General features: G+C 55.6%; 7 protein-coding genes across 7 annotated transcripts; 4 read left to right on the top strand and 3 right to left on the bottom strand.

Annotated features, from left to right (window-relative positions):
* Window positions 1-109: 109 nt before the first annotated feature.
* LTHEOB_10733 (Methyltransferase nsun3) lies at window positions 110-1,342 on the bottom strand (the record flags this gene model as incomplete). Its single annotated transcript, XM_035507411.1, has 1 exon — window positions 110-1,342. One exon carries the CDS (start codon window positions 1,340-1,342, stop codon window positions 110-112), a length of 1,233 nt encoding a protein of 410 aa, XP_035367088.1.
* Window positions 1,343-1,805: 463 nt separating this feature from the next.
* Window positions 1,806-2,698, top strand: LTHEOB_10732 (Nuclease domain protein; the record flags this gene model as incomplete). The annotated part of the gene is made up of 2 exons (XM_035507410.1): window positions 1,806-2,101; window positions 2,155-2,698. 2 exons carry the CDS (start codon window positions 1,806-1,808, stop codon window positions 2,696-2,698), a joined length of 840 nt encoding a protein of 279 aa, XP_035367087.1.
* Window positions 2,699-3,745: 1,047 nt separating this feature from the next.
* Window positions 3,746-7,726, top strand: LTHEOB_10731 (Carbamoyl-phosphate large subunit protein; the record flags this gene model as incomplete). The annotated part of the gene is made up of 4 exons (XM_035507409.1): window positions 3,746-4,082; window positions 4,136-5,817; window positions 6,174-7,553; window positions 7,619-7,726. The coding sequence occupies 4 exons, from the start codon at window positions 3,746-3,748 to the stop codon at window positions 7,724-7,726; spliced, it is 3,507 nt and encodes a 1,168-aa protein (XP_035367086.1).
* A 1,844-nt stretch (window positions 7,727-9,570) lies between these two features.
* On the top strand, window positions 9,571-9,999 carry LTHEOB_10730 (Chitin deacetylase; the record flags this gene model as incomplete). Its single annotated transcript, XM_035507408.1, has 2 exons — window positions 9,571-9,740; window positions 9,813-9,999. The coding sequence occupies 2 exons, from the start codon at window positions 9,571-9,573 to the stop codon at window positions 9,997-9,999; spliced, it is 357 nt and encodes a 118-aa protein (XP_035367085.1).
* Window positions 10,000-10,421: 422 nt separating this feature from the next.
* Window positions 10,422-11,706, bottom strand: LTHEOB_10729 (Arp2 3 complex subunit protein; the record flags this gene model as incomplete). The annotated part of the gene is made up of 6 exons (XM_035507406.1): window positions 10,422-10,501; window positions 10,555-10,704; window positions 10,756-10,891; window positions 10,959-11,245; window positions 11,311-11,552; window positions 11,645-11,706. 6 exons carry the CDS (start codon window positions 11,704-11,706, stop codon window positions 10,422-10,424), a joined length of 957 nt encoding a protein of 318 aa, XP_035367084.1.
* Window positions 11,707-11,909: 203 nt separating this feature from the next.
* LTHEOB_10728 (WD repeat containing protein) lies at window positions 11,910-14,857 on the top strand (the record flags this gene model as incomplete). The annotated part of the gene is made up of 2 exons (XM_035507405.1): window positions 11,910-11,926; window positions 11,983-14,857. 2 exons carry the CDS (start codon window positions 11,910-11,912, stop codon window positions 14,855-14,857), a joined length of 2,892 nt encoding a protein of 963 aa, XP_035367083.1.
* Window positions 14,858-16,136: 1,279 nt separating this feature from the next.
* LTHEOB_10727 (Transcription elongation factor s-ii) lies at window positions 16,137-17,106 on the bottom strand (the record flags this gene model as incomplete). Its single annotated transcript, XM_035507404.1, has 2 exons — window positions 16,137-16,564; window positions 16,626-17,106. The coding sequence occupies 2 exons, from the start codon at window positions 17,104-17,106 to the stop codon at window positions 16,137-16,139; spliced, it is 909 nt and encodes a 302-aa protein (XP_035367082.1).
* Between the last annotated feature and the right edge of the window lie 207 nt (window positions 17,107-17,313).

Genomic DNA, 17,313 nt, shown 5'->3' with positions numbered 1-17,313 from the left:
GCTGTAGATACATCATCTCTTTGAAGTGTACACTACTCGTTATTGGTCTTAAAATCTTTTTCTTTTAGTCTCCGATTCGCCATGTGGTGTCGGCAGCAGGCCGTCCCTCTTAAGGTTTCCGTGCCACCTTCGTGATGACGCAGAAAAATAGCGGGCCCCACTGGCCACCACCAGGGTGATCGGGGACGGCAATCCTGCCATACTTCGTCTCCTCCGTCAGCCTCTCTAATGAATCATCCACTTCAGCCTCCTCTTCCCCCTTCTTTCGCAAGCTTCCCAGCTCGAATCTCACATCCCACGACAACCCGAATTTTTTCCTCTCCTTCTCTACCGCCGCTAGCATCTTTTCCACGACCCCATCGTTCTCGCCCGTCTCAATAGAGCACGTCGAATACACGACCCTCCCGCCCACCTTCACCGCCCGCAACGCTGTCATTAGTAGCTCCGCCTGCAGCTTCGCTAGCGCCTTGCTCGACCCCTTACGCCACCGTGCCATGTCATCCGAAATCCGACCTCCGGCAGCAGCTTTGACGTGCGCGTGGATGATATGACGCTCCGAAGAGCACGGTGCGTCCAGCAGCACGCGGTCGTAGCCGCCCACACCGCACGGCAGTTTCGCCACGGTGCGCGCCCCATCGGCGCCGTCCAGACGCAGCACTCGTACTGCGCCGCTGTCGAAGAGTGAGCTTGGGATGTAGGCACGCAGGTTTGCGGCAAGGCGCTTGTTGCGGCCTGCGTCGATTTCGTTGGAGTGGAGGCAGCCGGTGGGTTGGGTCGGCGTTGAGGAGGAGGCACCAGTGGCGTGCAGGTGCGGGAAGATCATTTGGGCCAGCGCTACAGACTTGCCGCCAGGAGCGGCACAGAGGTCGAGGACGCGGTCATTGGGCTGGACGGAGAGCATGTGTGCGCCAAGGGCAGAGGCGGCGTCCATGTTCCAGTGCGACAAGAGGTCCTTCCCGCCGTTTGATGGGGTGGGAATGGGCTGCGGGGGAGGGAAGAGGAAGACTGCGTCCTGCTTCTTGCCGTCTTCTTCTACAACCGGGGTAACGTGTTCGAAAAGCAATATCCGCGGTGTTGTTGTTGCATTTTCTGCCGAGTCTGATGGCACCTTTGGAAGCTGGATTGTCTGTGTTTCTTGTTCCGAAATCGTGGCGAGAACCTTGTCGAATTCGGAACGGGGAACATAGTGATTCACCAGGGCAGCGTAACGAGTAGGCTTGGCAAGGGCTGGATAAAGTGAGCCATGCCATCTCTCATTTCCCCAGTTTGCGGGAGAGGCATAGTTAGAGTGGAAAGCAGCCAGTGTTGCATCCAACTGTTTGCGCTCGGCCTTGGTCGGCATGGCTACGGCCCAGCTGAGCCTGACGTTGAGGTATTTCTTCTTGCTCTTCTGAAGTCGCAGCTCTGTGGTGATGTCGAGTCTGCAAATGGCTCTCGCAAATCAGACAGGCGCGAAGAGCTCGATTCCCACTAACCCTAGAGAGGCAATTTAGCCGAATACAGTCTTTGGTCGAGTCTTCCATGAGCATTTCAAGGGTATCGCGTGTGAGCAGGAGAAGTATTGGTTGAAGGTTGCGAGGAGACACAGCGCCTTGAACCAGCAGGGATCGCGACGTCGTAACGCCAATTCACATGATCTGGCGTAGCAGAGACAGCGAGAGTGGAGAGCGAATGAGGGGTTGAGAATTGATAGCAAGCCACGGAGTTAGCGTCAGCCACCGCCTTCGGCTACAGATAACCTTAGCTGGCAGCCCTGGCTCCGCTCTGTTTATCAACGCCCACCTCTTCTCCCATACCGCGCAACCATGCGCTGGCCTGGATCGGGCTCGTCCGACGATTCCAGGCGCCCTGTCTCAAAATGGAACGAGAACCTCAATGCCATTGATTGGCAGCACTACACTGAGCCGCGCCAAGTCATTCCGACCCTCTTACTGACTGCGACAACCCTCTTCTTCGTCCGCGTCTACAAGTCCTACCTGCGCCGCATACCGAGTGTGAACCACATAAAACCCGCCTTCTTCCGCGAGCGCAGCCTCTTTGGCACTGTGACAAGGGTCGGCGATGCAGACAACTTCCATCTCTTCCATACCCCGGGCGGAAGGTTAGCTGGCTGGGGTTGGCTCCCAGGCAGGAAAATACCCGCGAGCGGCAAAGAATTGATGTCGAAGACTGTATGAAGCCCAGTCTCGCTTTCGACGGCTCTGACGTGAAAAACCAGATCCACATCCGCATCGCTGGCATCGACGCCCCCGAAATGGCGCACTTTGGACGCCCTGCTCAACCCTACTCTCAAGAGGCGTACGACTGGCTCAAGAACTATATACTTAATCGACGCGTGCGTGCATACATCTATCGCCGCGATCAGTATGACCGCGTAGTGGCATCCGTCTTCGTTCGTCACGGGCTTTTTAGCAGAGACGTCGGGCTGGAGATGTTAAAGTCTGGTCTGGCTACTGTATACGAGGCCAAGACAGGTTCAGAATTCGGGGATCTCGAGCAAAAGTACAGAGATGCCGAAGCAAAGGCAAAGGAAGGGGGGGTCGGGATGTGGACGCAGCCTTCGGTGCTGGGACGCTTCTTCAGCAAGCCGAAGGAGAAGCTGGAGAGCCCGCGCGAGTACAAAGACAGGATGAAAGCGGAGGAGGCGAAGCAGGCGCAGCTGAAAGAGGCCAAAGGGAAGCGTCAGGGCAGGAAGTAGATAGCGGCATTGTGCGCCTAGTGCCCGAGAGCGCAGCTCACGATGACAATGTGAATATGATAAAATGATCTCCGGCGGCCTCGCGACGGAGGGGCGTAATCGGAATTTGTGGACACCCGGCTACGCACACACCAACGATGCTAGAGATCTGCCGGTGCGCAATTGCACAGCACGGAGCAGCAGCAGCAGCAGCAGCAACAGCAGCAGCGGCGACACCCCACAGTCGGGTTGTGAGAGGGTCGATGATTATTCGTCTTCCTGACGGGCCCTGCGCCGCATGCCATCATTGGACCCACGGGCCGTGACGAGCAAAAGTCTGCGGGAGGGGCTCAGGGCTCGATAGCGCGTCCGATGTTCGGGCAGCCAAAATTATTTCCCACTTGGCCCGCACCGACACCATCGCAGGCGTAATCGCTAGCTATTTCTTGACTCATCTGTTCGCAAACACTCTCCTCCTCTTCTTCTTTCTCTCCCACCCACACAGAGCCAACAACGACCACATCTCCGCGAATGCGTGCTGCTGTGACCATCTTCACTTCTCAGGTACGTGCCACCTGACGCGCTAGCAGCAGAAGCACCGAGTCCGCGCAGCCTGACGCCCTACGCGCGCGCGGACTGGCCGCCGGCATGTGCAAAAATGTGTTGGGGCATTCAAGCTGACTCTTCTTGCTGCAGGACTACATCTCTGGTGCGCACCGCCCGCTGCCGCCCGCTGCCATTGCCGTGATGACTGACCGCGCTGCAGACCACCTGTGGAAGGCCTCGATCAACTAAAGCGTCTTCCACACTGCCCAACCCGTGTTTCCCAAGCCATTGACTCTGCCGACCGAGTGTGCGCGCCAATTTCGATAACGTCACCGCCGAGCAGAGGCGTGCCTGACCCCGGCCGCCCTTATCACTTATCGCCAGGTCCCGCGCTTTAGTTTTTGCTTCCCGCGTGCCGGCCATCCCCCAAGCTCTTTCCGCACACACGTCCACCACCATCTCTGAGCTGAGGCTTGAAGAGCCTTGACTGGCCTCATCATCCTCGCCCCAATTCCTGGTCCAATGGCTTTGTCCGGTCGGCTGGCGCGTCGTGCGCCCAACCTCCTTCGCCAATGCCGCGTGGGAACTTCTCCCGTCTCTGCTCGCTGCTTCACCGCAAGCGCTGCGCAGCCCCTCCTCTCGCTGAGGAAGGGTCAGACGCCTAGGGTTGAGACCCAGCAGCTTCGCGCCTTCTCCAGGCTTGCCGCCCTCCGCTCCACCGCCGAGGCTCCCAACGCCCAGGCCTACCTGAACAGCGGTGCCATTGCTGGCGCTAGGGACCTCGTGGACGTCAAGAAGGTGCTGGTTATTGGCAGTGGTGGTCTCAGTATTGGTCAAGCCGGAGAATTCGATTACTCTGGTAAGTTGTCCTTTGTCCGCCACGGGCCAATGCCTAACATGCTCCCTCCACAGGCTCCCAGGCCCTGAAGGCCCTGAAGGAGGCCGGCGTGAAGTCGGTCCTCATTAACCCCAACATTGCTACCATCCAGACCTCCCATGTGCTCGCAGACGAGATCTACTACCTCCCCGTTACTCCCGAATATGTGACGTACGTCATCGAGAAGGAGAGGCCCGACGGCATCTTCCTCAGCTTCGGTGGCCAGACTGCTCTGAACTTGGGTGTCAAGTTGAACAAGATGGGCGTCCTGGAGCGCTACAACGTCAAGGTGCTTGGTACCAGCATCAAGACTCTGGAGACCAGTGAGGACCGTGACCTTTTTGCCAAGGCTCTCGGTGAGATCAACATTCCCATTGCCGAGTCAATCGCCGTCGGCACCATCGACGAGGCTTTGGATGCTGCGGAAAAGGTCGGATACCCCATCATTGTCCGTGCTGCCTACGCTCTGGGTGGCCTGGGCTCTGGTTTTGCCAACAACAAGGAGGAGCTCAGGAACTTGGCTGCCAGGTCCTTGACCCTGTCTCCCCAGATCCTGGTCGAGAAGTCGCTCAAGGGCTGGAAGGAGGCCGAGTATGAGGTCGTCCGTGATGCCAGCGACAACTGCATCACTGTCTGCAACATGGAGAACTTCGATCCCCTTGGTGTCCACACTGGCGACAGCATCGTCGTTTCCCCCAGTCAGACTTTCAGCGACGAGGAGTACCACATGCTCCGCTCCGCTTCCATCAAGATCGTCCGTCACCTCGGCGTTGTTGGCGAGTGTAACGTGCAGTACGCTCTGCAGCCTGATGGCCTCGACTACAGGGTCATTGAGGTTAACGCTCGTCTCTCTCGTTCTTCTGCTCTCGCCTCGAAGGCCACTGGCTACCCTCTGGCCTACACCGCTGCTAAGATTGGTCTTGGCCACACCCTGCCTGAGCTCCCCAACGCTGTTACCAAGACTACTACCGCCAACTTCGAGCCTTCGCTGGACTACATTGTCACCAAGATGCCCCGTTGGGATTTGAGCAAGTTCCAGAACGTCAAGCGTGACATTGGAAGCTCTATGAAGTCTGTTGGTGAGGTCATGGCTATCGGTAGGACCTTCGAGGAGTCCTTCCAGAAGGCTTGTCGTCAGGTTGACCCCAAGTTTCTGGGTTTCCAGGGCGACAAGTTCGAGGACCTTGACGATGCTCTCGCCAACCCCACGGATAGGAGATGGCTCGCCGTCGGACAGGCCATGTTCCACGAGGGCTACAGCGTTGACAAGATTCACGAGCTGAGCAAGATTGACAAATGGTTCTTGTACAAGCTGCAGAACATTGTTGACTGCACCAATGAGCTCAAGGAGATTGGCAACCTCTCCGGTTTGAAGAAGGAGCTTGTCCAGAAGTCCAAGAAGCTTGGTTTCTCTGACAAGCAGATTGCTCTTGCTGTCAACAGCACCGAGGACGAGGTTCGCGCACTCAGGAAGAGCTTCGGAATCACTCCCTTCGTCAAGAAGATTGATACCCTTGCTGCCGAGTTCCCTGCTGACACCAACTACCTGTACACCACCTACAACGCCTCGACCCACGACGTCACCTTTGATGACCATGGTGTTGTCGTCCTTGGTAGCGGTGTCTACCGTATTGGCAGCTCCGTCGAGTTCGATTGGTCCGCTTGCATGGCTACTCAGTCCCTGAGCAAGCTGGGTAAGAAGACAGTCATGATCAACGTGAGTATATTTTGTTCTTTTTTTTTTTTTGCTGGGTCAACTGTTTTCTTTTCTGCTGGGTCGACGGACTCGATTGTTGTAATTTTTCTTTTTTTTTTTGCTGGCGAGCGTACCTTGCAAGTTTACTTGGACCTCGCCGCCATGAGAAATCGCAACGTCACATCGACAACGTTGCAGCCCAGTCAAGCCCTGAGCTTGACTAGGCCATTATTGAGTCCCTCGATTTGCATGGACGCTGTCCTCTACGCCTCTTACCGTTTGCTACTTCGCTCTCGCCAACTTTCTTTTGTCTCAGCAGTCAACCCAGCTTTCCTTCAACTCTTCTTTCAAGGAACTATCATGCTAACACGAAACAGTACAACCCGGAGACTATGTCCACTGATTACGATATCGCCGACCGACTGTACTTCGAAGAGCTCAGCTACGAGCGCGTCATGGACATTTACGACCTGGAAGCCGCGAGCGGCGTTGTGGTCTCCACGGGAGGTCAGCTCGCGCAGAACATTGCGCTCAAGCTGCAGGAGGTTGGCAAGGCCAATGTTCTCGGCACCGACCCCAACGACATCGACAAGGCGGAGGACAGGCACAAGTTCTCGCAGATCCTGGACTCCATTGGAGTCGACCAACCCAAGTGGAAGGAGCTTACTTCGTTCGAGGAGGCCAAGCAGTTCGCCCAGAACGTCGGCTACCCCGTCCTCGTCCGCCCTAGCTATGTCCTGTCTGGTGCTGCCATGACTGTCATTCGCACTGAAGGCGAGCTGGAAGAAAAGCTCACTGCCGCCAGCAACGTCTCTCCTGACCACCCCGTCGTCATTACGCAATACATCGAGGGCGCCCAGGAGATCGACGTTGATGCGGTCGCCAGCAACGGCTCTGTTCTCGTCCACGCTGTCAGTGAGCACGTCGAGAATGCTGGTGTTCACTCTGGCGACGCTACTCTGGTTCTTCCCCCTGTCAGCCTCGAGAAGTCGATTCTTGACCGCTGCAAGGAGATCGCGGACAAGGTGGCCAAGGCCTGGAACATCACCGGTCCCTTCAACATGCAGATCATCAAGGCCGATGATCCCGAAGGCGGCGAGGCTTCGCTCAAGGTCATTGAGTGCAACCTCCGCGCTTCTCGTTCGTTCCCCTTCGTCAGCAAGGTCCTCGGTACCAACTTCATTGATGTCGCGAGCAAGGCTCTCCTTGCCACCGACGTTCCTGAGCCGGTTGACCTCATGGCTGAGAAGCGTGACTACGTCGCTACCAAGGTGCCTCAGTTCTCGTGGACCCGTCTTGCCGGCGCTGATCCCTACCTCGGCGTCGAGATGGCCAGTACCGGCGAAATGGCTTGCTTCGGCAAGGACTTGGTTGAGGCATACTGGACTTCCGTTCAGTCTATGATGAACTTCCGCGTGCCCGAGCCTGGCGAGGGCCTCCTCTTTGGTGGTGACATTACCAAGCCTGAGCTCACCCAGATTGTTGACTACCTTGCCCCGCTGGGCTACAAGCTGTACGCCGCCAACAACGAGGTCAAGAACCACCTCGAGCAGACTTCCAAAGCCGATGGCGTCTCGGTTGAGGTCATTGAGTTCCCCAAGGAGGACAAGCGTGCCCTCCGTGAGGTCTTCGAGAAGTACGACATCCGCGGTGTCTTCAATCTGGCCAAGACCAGGGCCAGCAGCCTGGTTGACGAGGACTACGTCATGCGTAGAAATGCAGTCGACTTTGGTGTCCCGCTTTTCATGGAGCCCAAGGTGAGTGAAATCAAGCTAAAGTATTGCCCTTCGATCTAAACCTAAAGCTAACTTCAACTCCACAGACCGCCCAGCTGTTTGCTCAGTGCTGCAGTGAGAAGCTTCCCCGCCAGGAGGGTATCCCGAACGAAGTCAAGAAGTGGAGCGAGTTCATCGGTGGCAAGCTTTTGTAGGCTGGCTAAAGAGTCTTTCCTTTCTCTTCACACGTTTCACGAAGTGGACCAGAAAAGTTTCAGCGGTTCTTCTTCAATGTTACATTTGTATTATTGCGTTATGCGGGCGTACGGCTTAGCGTATGTCTGAATTCTCTAGGCTTGAGATGGGTAGGGTGGAAAGTGTAGATATGGACCGGAAAGGACGGTAAGACGATTTTGAAATCTCTCCAGATTCCTTGACGTAGGACAATGAATTTTTGTGTTAAAATATGGATCTAATGCTTGGTTGGTCATGTGGTAATCTGAGCTACACAGTTTGATGGGCAAGGGCTGAAAGCTAACGTGAATTTATTTTTTGGTCAAGTCATGGGTAGTTGAAGCTATCGTCCGGATGTATATGTAGAATATTTAATTCGACATTCTCGTCCGGACGATAGCTTCAACTACCCATGTGTTGTTTTACGTTTCTTTCTCCCCCCCCTTTTTTTTTTGAGAAAAAAAGGCAAGGCGTAGTCACCCGAGATTCGAGGATCTTGCTATTCATCGCGCTGGCCTTCGAGCGCAATACCCCCTTAGTAGATAAACGCATGCAAGCCTTCGGCTGCGATACACCTCTTTAATCTTTGTCCAGACGATCACTGCGACAATTAGTGAGTCACTAGAGAGATTCCTGATCTGTCTGATAAGTTGCGGCCACCAACGACATGCACGAATATTCTGCTGCCTGACTGCTGCTACCAGCCACTCGACAGAAAGGGATAGACGAAATTTGATGAGGCACAGGATGACGTTACATCCAAGGTTTAGGTAGCCACCTTCTTACGTGGATGAGGAGAACCAACCTCCCAGAGCTTGCGAAATCAGGTTGCCTAGTGAAGGAAGTCCGTGCATGGGCGGGACGGGACGGCGGCCCACCCGGTCGATTCCTGGGGCTTTTATTGGCTCGACCATACAGGCGAATACACCTTGCAAAGCACTGCCACCACCATTTATCTTGAGAAGAACAATGGCGGAGATTGCGTTTGGGGTAAGTGGGTCTATCGGAGCATTATTCCGGCTTTTTGGTGCCGCGAAATGCTTTTGTTCTTGCGCGTGATGTGTAGATTCTTATTCACGTTTGCAGGCGAATGGAAGGGCATCTCATGTCACCTATTTCAGACTTGCGAACTTCACACACTCAGGTTCTAAAAAGTCAAGTCCATATAACAGCTTCGTCTTGTGGATAAGGAAAAGGTATTTTTAGGAAGCACGTCTCGTGTCGTGTTGTGCATACGTCAAATTGTTGTTGCCTTGCGCCTCCCTCGCTCACGAGGGAACGTCGTTGCGCATCGCGGCAATAAAGAAAGGGTGTGCTGACACACCCGGCGCCACGTCAGGCCGGGGGAAGACTTGAAGAGTAAGGTGGTGTCTGCGGGCCGCATTTTACGGGCTTTGGTTGGTCTGGGTTAATGACTCTGCGATGATAAGTGTCTTTAGGCGTGCGATCCTGGCAAAAGGAGGGTGCTTATAAGGACTTACGCTTTGTTGTGACAACGAGCCTACGGGACATCAAAATATCACAAGAGTTTCCGCCTGCCGGCCTTGAATCACTCATCCTATCACTCTTGCCATTTCCTCATTTGTTCTCACTCTCAACCTCGATCGCCACACGACACACCCATCCAACACGCTCAAGTATCAAGCCCGCATCTGCTCAAGCCCGTGGCGTTGCTGCAGACCAAATTGTTGCCAATCCACACATACACACATAGCCCACTCCACCTCAACCGCCCACCCTGGCGTTCTCGAACTTCTCTTACGGCCTCTCGCTCTCCTCCAAGCCCTTAGACCATCACGACCATCAGAACGAGCGCGACTCCTCCATGGCTTCTCAGAACACGTCAGCCCGCAGCGCCTCTTCAGGCCAACCCAGCAAGGCCAAAGAGGCCTCGGACACCTTCCTCCCTGGACGACACTCCACCGACACCGTCTCCACATTGCCCGAGTACACTGAGAAGAGCGACGACAACAATGGAGGCAGCAACGCGGAGAGGTAACAAAACACCCCCGATTGCCTCAACTGTACGCGCGCTTTGCCACTGATTACTGACTAAACGCATATTAGTTCCACTACGAGCTCTAAAAAGTCGAAGTTGAGCTCCACTTTCGACCGTGTGAAGGCCAAGATGGGCGGGGAGCCAGACGATCCTGAACGAGCGGAGAAGAAGGCAAGAAGGCGAGAGGAATACGAGAAGCTAGGATTGGGAGATAGGACCAAGTATGGTGTTGGGGGCATGGGATGGAGTGGTTAAGGCGGGGGTGGTTGATCTTGATATCTCCTCTCCTCGATCTTCTCGGTTTTCCCTTGATATATTTCTTCTCCACTTCTTTCGTGCTTATTTTCTCGACAACAGCGTACCGGGAAGAGTTGGAGTCAGTCAGGATTCAGTCCTCTCAATCATTAAGAGCGGGAACGTTTGATTTTCGGTGCCACATATGGAGGGCTGAGAGAACATTTGGAGTTTGCATCTATTGTCGTCCGCTTCCTGCATCTCAACTCGTACTACACAATGAACACCTATTATTTGGTCCAGCTCTACTTCTTTTTGGGGAAGCGTTGTGGAGTCATTTGGATCATAGCGCACAGGCGCTTTGGCCAGCTTGGTTGTTGGTGCAGCGCTTCGGGCCGCTGAGTGATATCTCGTAGTCCCTCGGTTTTGGGTAATGGCGTCTTCTAGAAGTTGACCTTGAAGGTACGGCCGCTAGCAGTCTTCCTCTCCTTCTCCTCCGTCTCAGGCCTGGCTCTGCGCAGAACTGTGGATAGTTAGCAGATGCCAGAGTATTGAAAAGTCCAATCCTGAGCATACCCTGGAGGAAGTCGGCGGTGCGTCTCCGCATTCTCGAGTGAATGTAGGCCTTGGACGCCTTGATGTGGTAGTGGAAGTAGTCACGGAAGGTCTGGATGTGAGAAATGACCTCGTAGCGACGCTGAGGGGTCAAGTGCCTTGGGAAAAGGACTAGAATAATTTAGCATGTATCATGGGGAGTATCGAACGATGACATCATACCGAAGGTGATGTAGCCAACCTCGCCCTTCTGAACCTGAGCGACCTCGGGCTGGCCCTGAAGCTCAAGCGGAGGGTCGTTCCTGAACAGGACCTGGGGAGCGTTCTGGATAGCCCGCCTTCTCGCGTCGACGAATTCCTAGTCACATAGCTTCAGCCACACCCATGTTCCCGAAAAAAATCAAAGACGGCTCAGCTTTGCATACCTGGAGGAAAACCTTGCCGAAGATGCGGTCCGTCTCTTCTCTGAAAACGGTGCTGAAAATGACGGTAACTCTGTCGTGGCTCGCCTTGATGTAGATGGCCTCCTCCTCGCGATAGTGGATAGCGCGGACCTCGCCGCCCTCGCGGATGCCTTGCGGGGCGGATTCGGAGGTGTACTTGGCAGCCTCCTCCTGCAGGGCGGCAAACTCGTCGAAGGCCTGCTCGAAGGGAGCGGCCATGGCATTGCGCTTCAGCAGCGAAATGCGGCGGACCAGGTCATCGCGGGCCTCTGTTCAGGCAGCAATCAGCGACAAGCACTCTCCCAATTGACGCGTCCAGCAGTGTTCATTGTACCTTGCTCGGCGGGCAGGTCCTCGAGGTCAACCTGGATGGAGAAGTCGTAGCCAGACTCCGGGGCGACAATGTACGGGCCGTACTCGCGCTCCAGCACCTCCTGTGCTCCGTACTTGACCAGCTCCTGGAAGCAGCGGACGGCGATGGAGATGACAATCTTGGTCTTGGCCTCGGGGGTGGAGATGTGGAACGTCACGCCGTCGAAGTCGGAGACGATCTGGTCGATGGAGACGGGGGCTTGGCTGCGGGCCGTCAGTATGCGAGCTACCTAGCTGCTACGGCGCGGGGGTGCGCCGGGGGGTCGGGGCGACGGGAACGGCGAGGGCTGGCGTACCCGGAGAAGCGGTCATTGAGCAGCGACTCGATGAGAACATTCTGGTAGTCGAGGAGCAACATGGTGGGTGGCCTGGCGGGGGAGGCGTTCGGTGGTGGAGGGATGCGAGCTCCGGGGGGTGAGGTCGTTGGCGGTGGTGGAGCAGTCGGGCGGGCGTGGTCCGCCCTACGAGTGCCAAGAACGTGGGGCCTGATCGCCGCGTCCAAAAAGTCGTCGCCCGCCAAAAAAGTTGCGACGCCGTGCCGACCACGACGAAATCCCCACCATGGTCAAGTCCTACGTGTAAGTTGCTCCCGAGCCCCGCACGCCCGTCGCCGGCGCTCGGCTGACCCGACTAGCAAGTATGAGCACTCGCAGACCTTCGGCGTCGTGAATTCGGCGACCTCGAACGTCGTCTGGGCGCCTGAGTCCACCGCAGCCCGCAACACCGGTGCCGGCCATGCGTACACCGCCGCGAACGAGGAGCTGCTCTGCTGGGACTTGAAGAAGGGCGAGCTGCTCAGCTCCTGGCGCGACAGCTCCTGCTCCGCCGAAGTCACCCAAATTGCCCAGAGCAAGACCGACCCCGACGTTTTTGCCGTTGGCCATGCAGACGGCAGCATTCGCGTGTGGGACTCGCGCTCCTCGTCCCTAATCATCAGTTTCAACGGCCACAAGTCTGCCATCACCACCTTGACCTTCGACGACTCCGGCGTGCGCTTGGCCAGTGGGTCCAAGGACACGGATATCATCGTGTGGGATCTGGTCGCTGAAGTCGGCTTGTTCAAGCTGCGCGGTCACAAGGACCAAATCACGGGGTTGAGGTTCCTGCATGTCGGCACTGGTGCTGCTGACGAGGACGAGGAGGTGCCTGATCTCGCTGACGACGGACCGGTATTCCTCCTGTCAACTAGCAAGGATGCCCTGATCAAAATCTGGGACGTCAATTCGCAACACTGTATTGAGACACACGTCGCTCAGACCAATGGCGAATGCTGGTCTATGGGCCTCTCCCCTGATGGCAATGGCTGCATCACGGCTGGCAATGACGGAGAAATCAAGGTGTGGACGATTGACCGGGAAGGGTTGCGCACCCTTGCGAGACAAGTCGGAGAAACTGCAGACGCCGATTTCCTTTCGGAGAGGGGCACGTTGTACCGTGCGGGTAAGGACAGAACAATCGGCATCAGCTTTCATCCCAAGATGGACTACATCGCGATACACGGTTCGGAGAAGGCGGTGGAGTTGTGGCGCATCCGCTCGGACGATGAGGTGCAAAAGAGCCTGGCCAGGAAGAAGAGAAGGAGAAAGGAGAAGCTCAGGGAGCTGAAGGACAAGGGCGCCGACGTGGACATGGCCGATGTCGACGACGAGGATATCGCGACGGCGGGCGTGGGAGACATTTTCGTCCCGTATGTTATTGTCCGTACAGGAGGCAAGGTCAGGGCTGTCGACTGGGCGCGGGGGACGGCGAAAGCGCTGCAGCTGATTGTGTCCACCACAAATAATCTGCTGGAGGATTACAGCGTACCAACGAAGGAACGCACCAAGAAGGCCTCCAAGGACGAACCCCCGGAGTACTCTCGATCTTACTCCGTTGAACTCCCAGGACACAGGGCTGATGTGCGCTCTCTCGCTCTGAGCTCGGATGACCGCATGCTGGCTTCCGCGTCGAATGGCAGTCTCAAGATCTGGAACATTCGGACAAAGCAGTGCTTGCGCACGCTGGAGTGCGGCTACGCGCTGTGCTGCGCCTTCTTGCCAGGAGATAAGATTGTCGTGGTAGGCACCAAGACTGGAGAGATTGAGCTTTTCGATATCGCATCATCACAGCTCGTTGATACTGTGCAGGCGCACGAGGGCGCAATATGGAGCTTGGATCTACATCCCGATGGCAAGTCCGTCGTGAGCGGTAGTGCGGACAAGACAGCAAAGTTCTGGAATTTTGAGATTGTGCAGGAGGAGATTCCAGGAACAAAGCGAACGACGCCGAAACTTAAGCTGGCGCACGCCCGGACACTGAAGGTCAACGACGACATTCTGAGCTTGCGCTTCTCTCCGGATTCCCGCCTGCTCGCCGTGGCCACTCTTGACAATACCGTCAAGGTTTTCTTCGTCGATTCTCTCAAACTTTTCCTCAATCTTTACGGACATAAGCTTCCCGTGCTGAGTATGTCCATTTCGTCTGATAGCAAGCTCATTGCCACTTGCAGTGCGGACAAGAACGTACGCCTTTGGGGCCTCGACTTCGGAGACTGCCATAAAGCCTTCTTTGCGCATACCGACAGCATTATGCAGGTCTCATTCATTCCTCATCCGGTCTCAAAGGACGAGAACCACCATTTCTTCAGCGCTAGCAAGGATCGGACACTTAAGACCTGGGATGGGGATAAGTTCGAGCAGATCCAAAAGCTGGAAGGTCACCACGGCGAAATTTGGGCCATGGTCGTAAGCCGGACAGGCGACTTCGTCGTGACCGCCTCGCACGACAAAAGCATGCGCATTTGGAACCAAAGCGACGAGCCCATTTTCCTGGAAGAAGAGCGTGAGCGCGAGCTTGAGGAACTGTACGAGTCCACCCTTGCCGCCAACCTCGACGGCGATGGCGACAATGACGACAAGGATGCCGAAGTCGGCGCCGCCACCAAACAGACCATCGCTACCCTCACGGCCGGTGAACGCATCATGGAGGCACTTGAGCTCGGCCTCGCCGACCTGGAAGTCGTCGCCGCCTGGCGTGCCCAGAAGGCCGCGAACCCAACCGCCAACATGGCCCCGCCTCAGCGTGACCCTCTCTTCATGGCGCTTGGTGGCATATCGGCTGAGCGTCACGTCCTGAACACGGTCGCAAAGATCCCCGCTTCGCAGTTACACGACGCTCTCCTGGTTTTGCCATTCAGCACCGTGCCTGGATTGTTCACGTTCATCCGAATCTGGGTCCAGCGCCAGTGGAGCGTGCCGCTTGTGTGCCGTGTGTTGTTTTTCATGCTGAGGACGCATCAGCGGCAGATAGTCGCCAGCAAGGAGCTGAAAACTACCTTGGAAGGCATGAGGGAGGATTTGAGAAATACGCTTGGTGGCCTGAAGGATATGATGGGCTTTAATGCCGCGGCGTTGAAGTTTGTCGGTGCGAGGGCGGAGAGCGGGAAGGTTGTTAGGGTCGAGGATGTAGAGGAAGTGGTGGAAAGGGGGGCGAAGGGGAAGAAGAAGAGAGCCTTTGTTGATGTGGCATAGTGTGGAGGTTGTTGTCGCATTATTATGGTACATTTGGGTGTGGACGATTTAGAAGGGATCAAAAAATGATGGCGTATATCGAGGGATTATTGTCGGCGAATATATAATGCATTCTGGTCGACTGGTGTTTGGCAACTCGGTCTGCCTCCATGGCCCAAACTATGCTGTAACTACCAAAGCTACGCTGCGTGCTCTTGGTCATGGCGATATCATTACCCTGACTTTGACTGTGTATGATTCGTGTCGAGAGGCCTCCAGGAGAATGCAGTGTGACAAAACCATCACTGACGAAACCTACTCTACAACAATGATAGATAAGTCACAGGCTAGAAAAAAGTCAGTCATCGAGCAACCCGTCTAGCTATCTTATGTCATCTTTAGTGTTCCAACACGGGGGAACGACTTAGTGATGAAGATGCTCTAACAGTGACATCTCCGCTTCTTTAGAAGACAACTGCAGAAAGGGATAGAGACTGCACGTCGAGGTTAAAGGATGCCGTGAGTATGGATTAGGATACTGTGAGTTGCAGAATATTTGGACCCCTATGCCACTCGGTACTCTTTTTAAGCCAGTAGTTGCTTGGAACATTCAGACATAGATATGAGTTTACGATTTACACAAACGTATTCGGATGTACTTATGCTATGAACTGCTTTCTATAACAGCTACATGTCAATCTTCAGATGTTCTGCTTAGAGGCTGCTGGACAGTACGGCCGCGTTCAAGTACGAACAACTAGTTAAGAATGGTACAGTGAAAATTCGCGTGCTTACGGACTTGAACCATATTTTCTACGCCACTGGATCAGTCATTTGGACTGTACGTGCGCTAAAAAAAACGCGCAGCTCAACAGAGACCCACAGGCAAGATGGAACTGCTACTTTATTTCTCAATTTTTTCCAATTCAAGACCAACTTCTCTGCAGCCTATGTGGCTGCAGTTTGAAGTCTGCCGAAATTGCTTGCTTATTGTCTAAGTAGTTCGTAAGATCGAATAGAAAGGGCAGGCGTGGCGGTTTAAGCGCCCCAACAATGGCAGTGCCAAAAGCACAAATCGTTTCCCGCAGGATTGATTGCCGCGAAACCTCGCCGAACGCTAATCCCCCGAAACTCCATCTTCTACTGAACTCCGCATCCACCATTCGCTGCCCTATGCTTCAAGAAGGGACCCCGGCATGTGGTATCTCCGGAAGTATCGTACATATAAATTGATCCGCAGACGGCCGCGGTATGAAAAACAAAGATGATGGGGCGGCGTCCATCCAGGTCTTGGTCCATCTCAGGAGAACTTCCAGCGGTTACCGCAAACCGTGCACTCGCAGAACGTTGTCATAGGTTCATCAGCAGAGCGGGTTTGGGCTTGGCTGTAGCTGACCTTCTTCTGGCCGCACTTGCCGCACGTCAAACTGGTACTGATGCTTCTCTCTGCCTGGGCGACCATTGCCTTGTTCATGTTTTCCTTTTCCAGACGCTCTGCCTCAGCGCGACGCTCGGCAGACATAAGTTCCTCGCTTGACATGACGACAAACTTGGCCGGGGGGATCTCGCCGGATAGCACCCGCTTGCGTAGCCCGGGATTAGACTTGTTCTTGAGGTTCTGGAACAGCGAGCGCATCCGTTCCTTATAGGCGGCCGAGGTTTCCGGTTGATACTTGTTATACGCGGCGAGTTCGACGTCCCGGGCCACGGTCAGAACGGACTTGGGGGCTGCATGCATCGGTTAGTGAATTTTATCCCACAGCCATACAAGTATGGTAGTGGGACATACCATCCTCGACGTTCAATGCCAACGCGTTGTACATCATCTTCAGGCAGTTGTCGCGGGTAGCGTTGCCGGTAAGCCTCCAATCCACGCCATCGGTGTCGACGCTGCGCTTGTCGAGCGGGACATTGTGCTTCGGCTTGGGCTTCGCAACCGGAGCAGGCGAGGCTGCAGCCTGGGAGGCGGGCGATTGCGTTCCGTTCTGCTGCTTTGGAGTGGAGGAGCGATCGGCGCCAGCTTTCTTCACGTCGGCGCGCCACTTGGAGACGAGCTCGCTGGCCTTCTTGGCGACGTTGGGGTCCTTGCTGGTCTTGAGCTTGTTGACGATGATGCCAATCTTTGTGGAGCGCAGCAGGTCCTCGGTGGCCTGGACACCGGTGCGCAGATCATCGAGAAGCTTGATGAGCGACGAGCCGGGCTCGCCCGCGGCCTGGGCCTTGGTGATGGCGCGGCCGTGGGACTCGACCTCCTTGGCGTCCATGGGCATGATGGGCAGAGGCTCGGGCAGCGCTGGTGCGAGCAGGCGCGCGGAGTGGTGTCAGGCGAGTGGCGTGGTGATGCTGCGGACAATGGGCGCGTGTCGAGCTTTCTTGTCGTAAGGTTGAACGTTCACGGCTGCTTCCGCCGCGCTGGCTGATCCGCGGGGCAAGCGCGCGCTAGTGCCTCACCGCCTTCGCCGCGTCGCCTGCAGCTT

This window comes from Lasiodiplodia theobromae (assembly GCF_012971845.1).
Source record: "Lasiodiplodia theobromae strain AM2As chromosome Unknown scaffold_41, whole genome shotgun sequence".
Taxonomy (NCBI): domain Eukaryota; kingdom Fungi; phylum Ascomycota; class Dothideomycetes; order Botryosphaeriales; family Botryosphaeriaceae; genus Lasiodiplodia; species Lasiodiplodia theobromae.
This window is presented reverse-complemented; position numbering and strand designations above follow the sequence as displayed.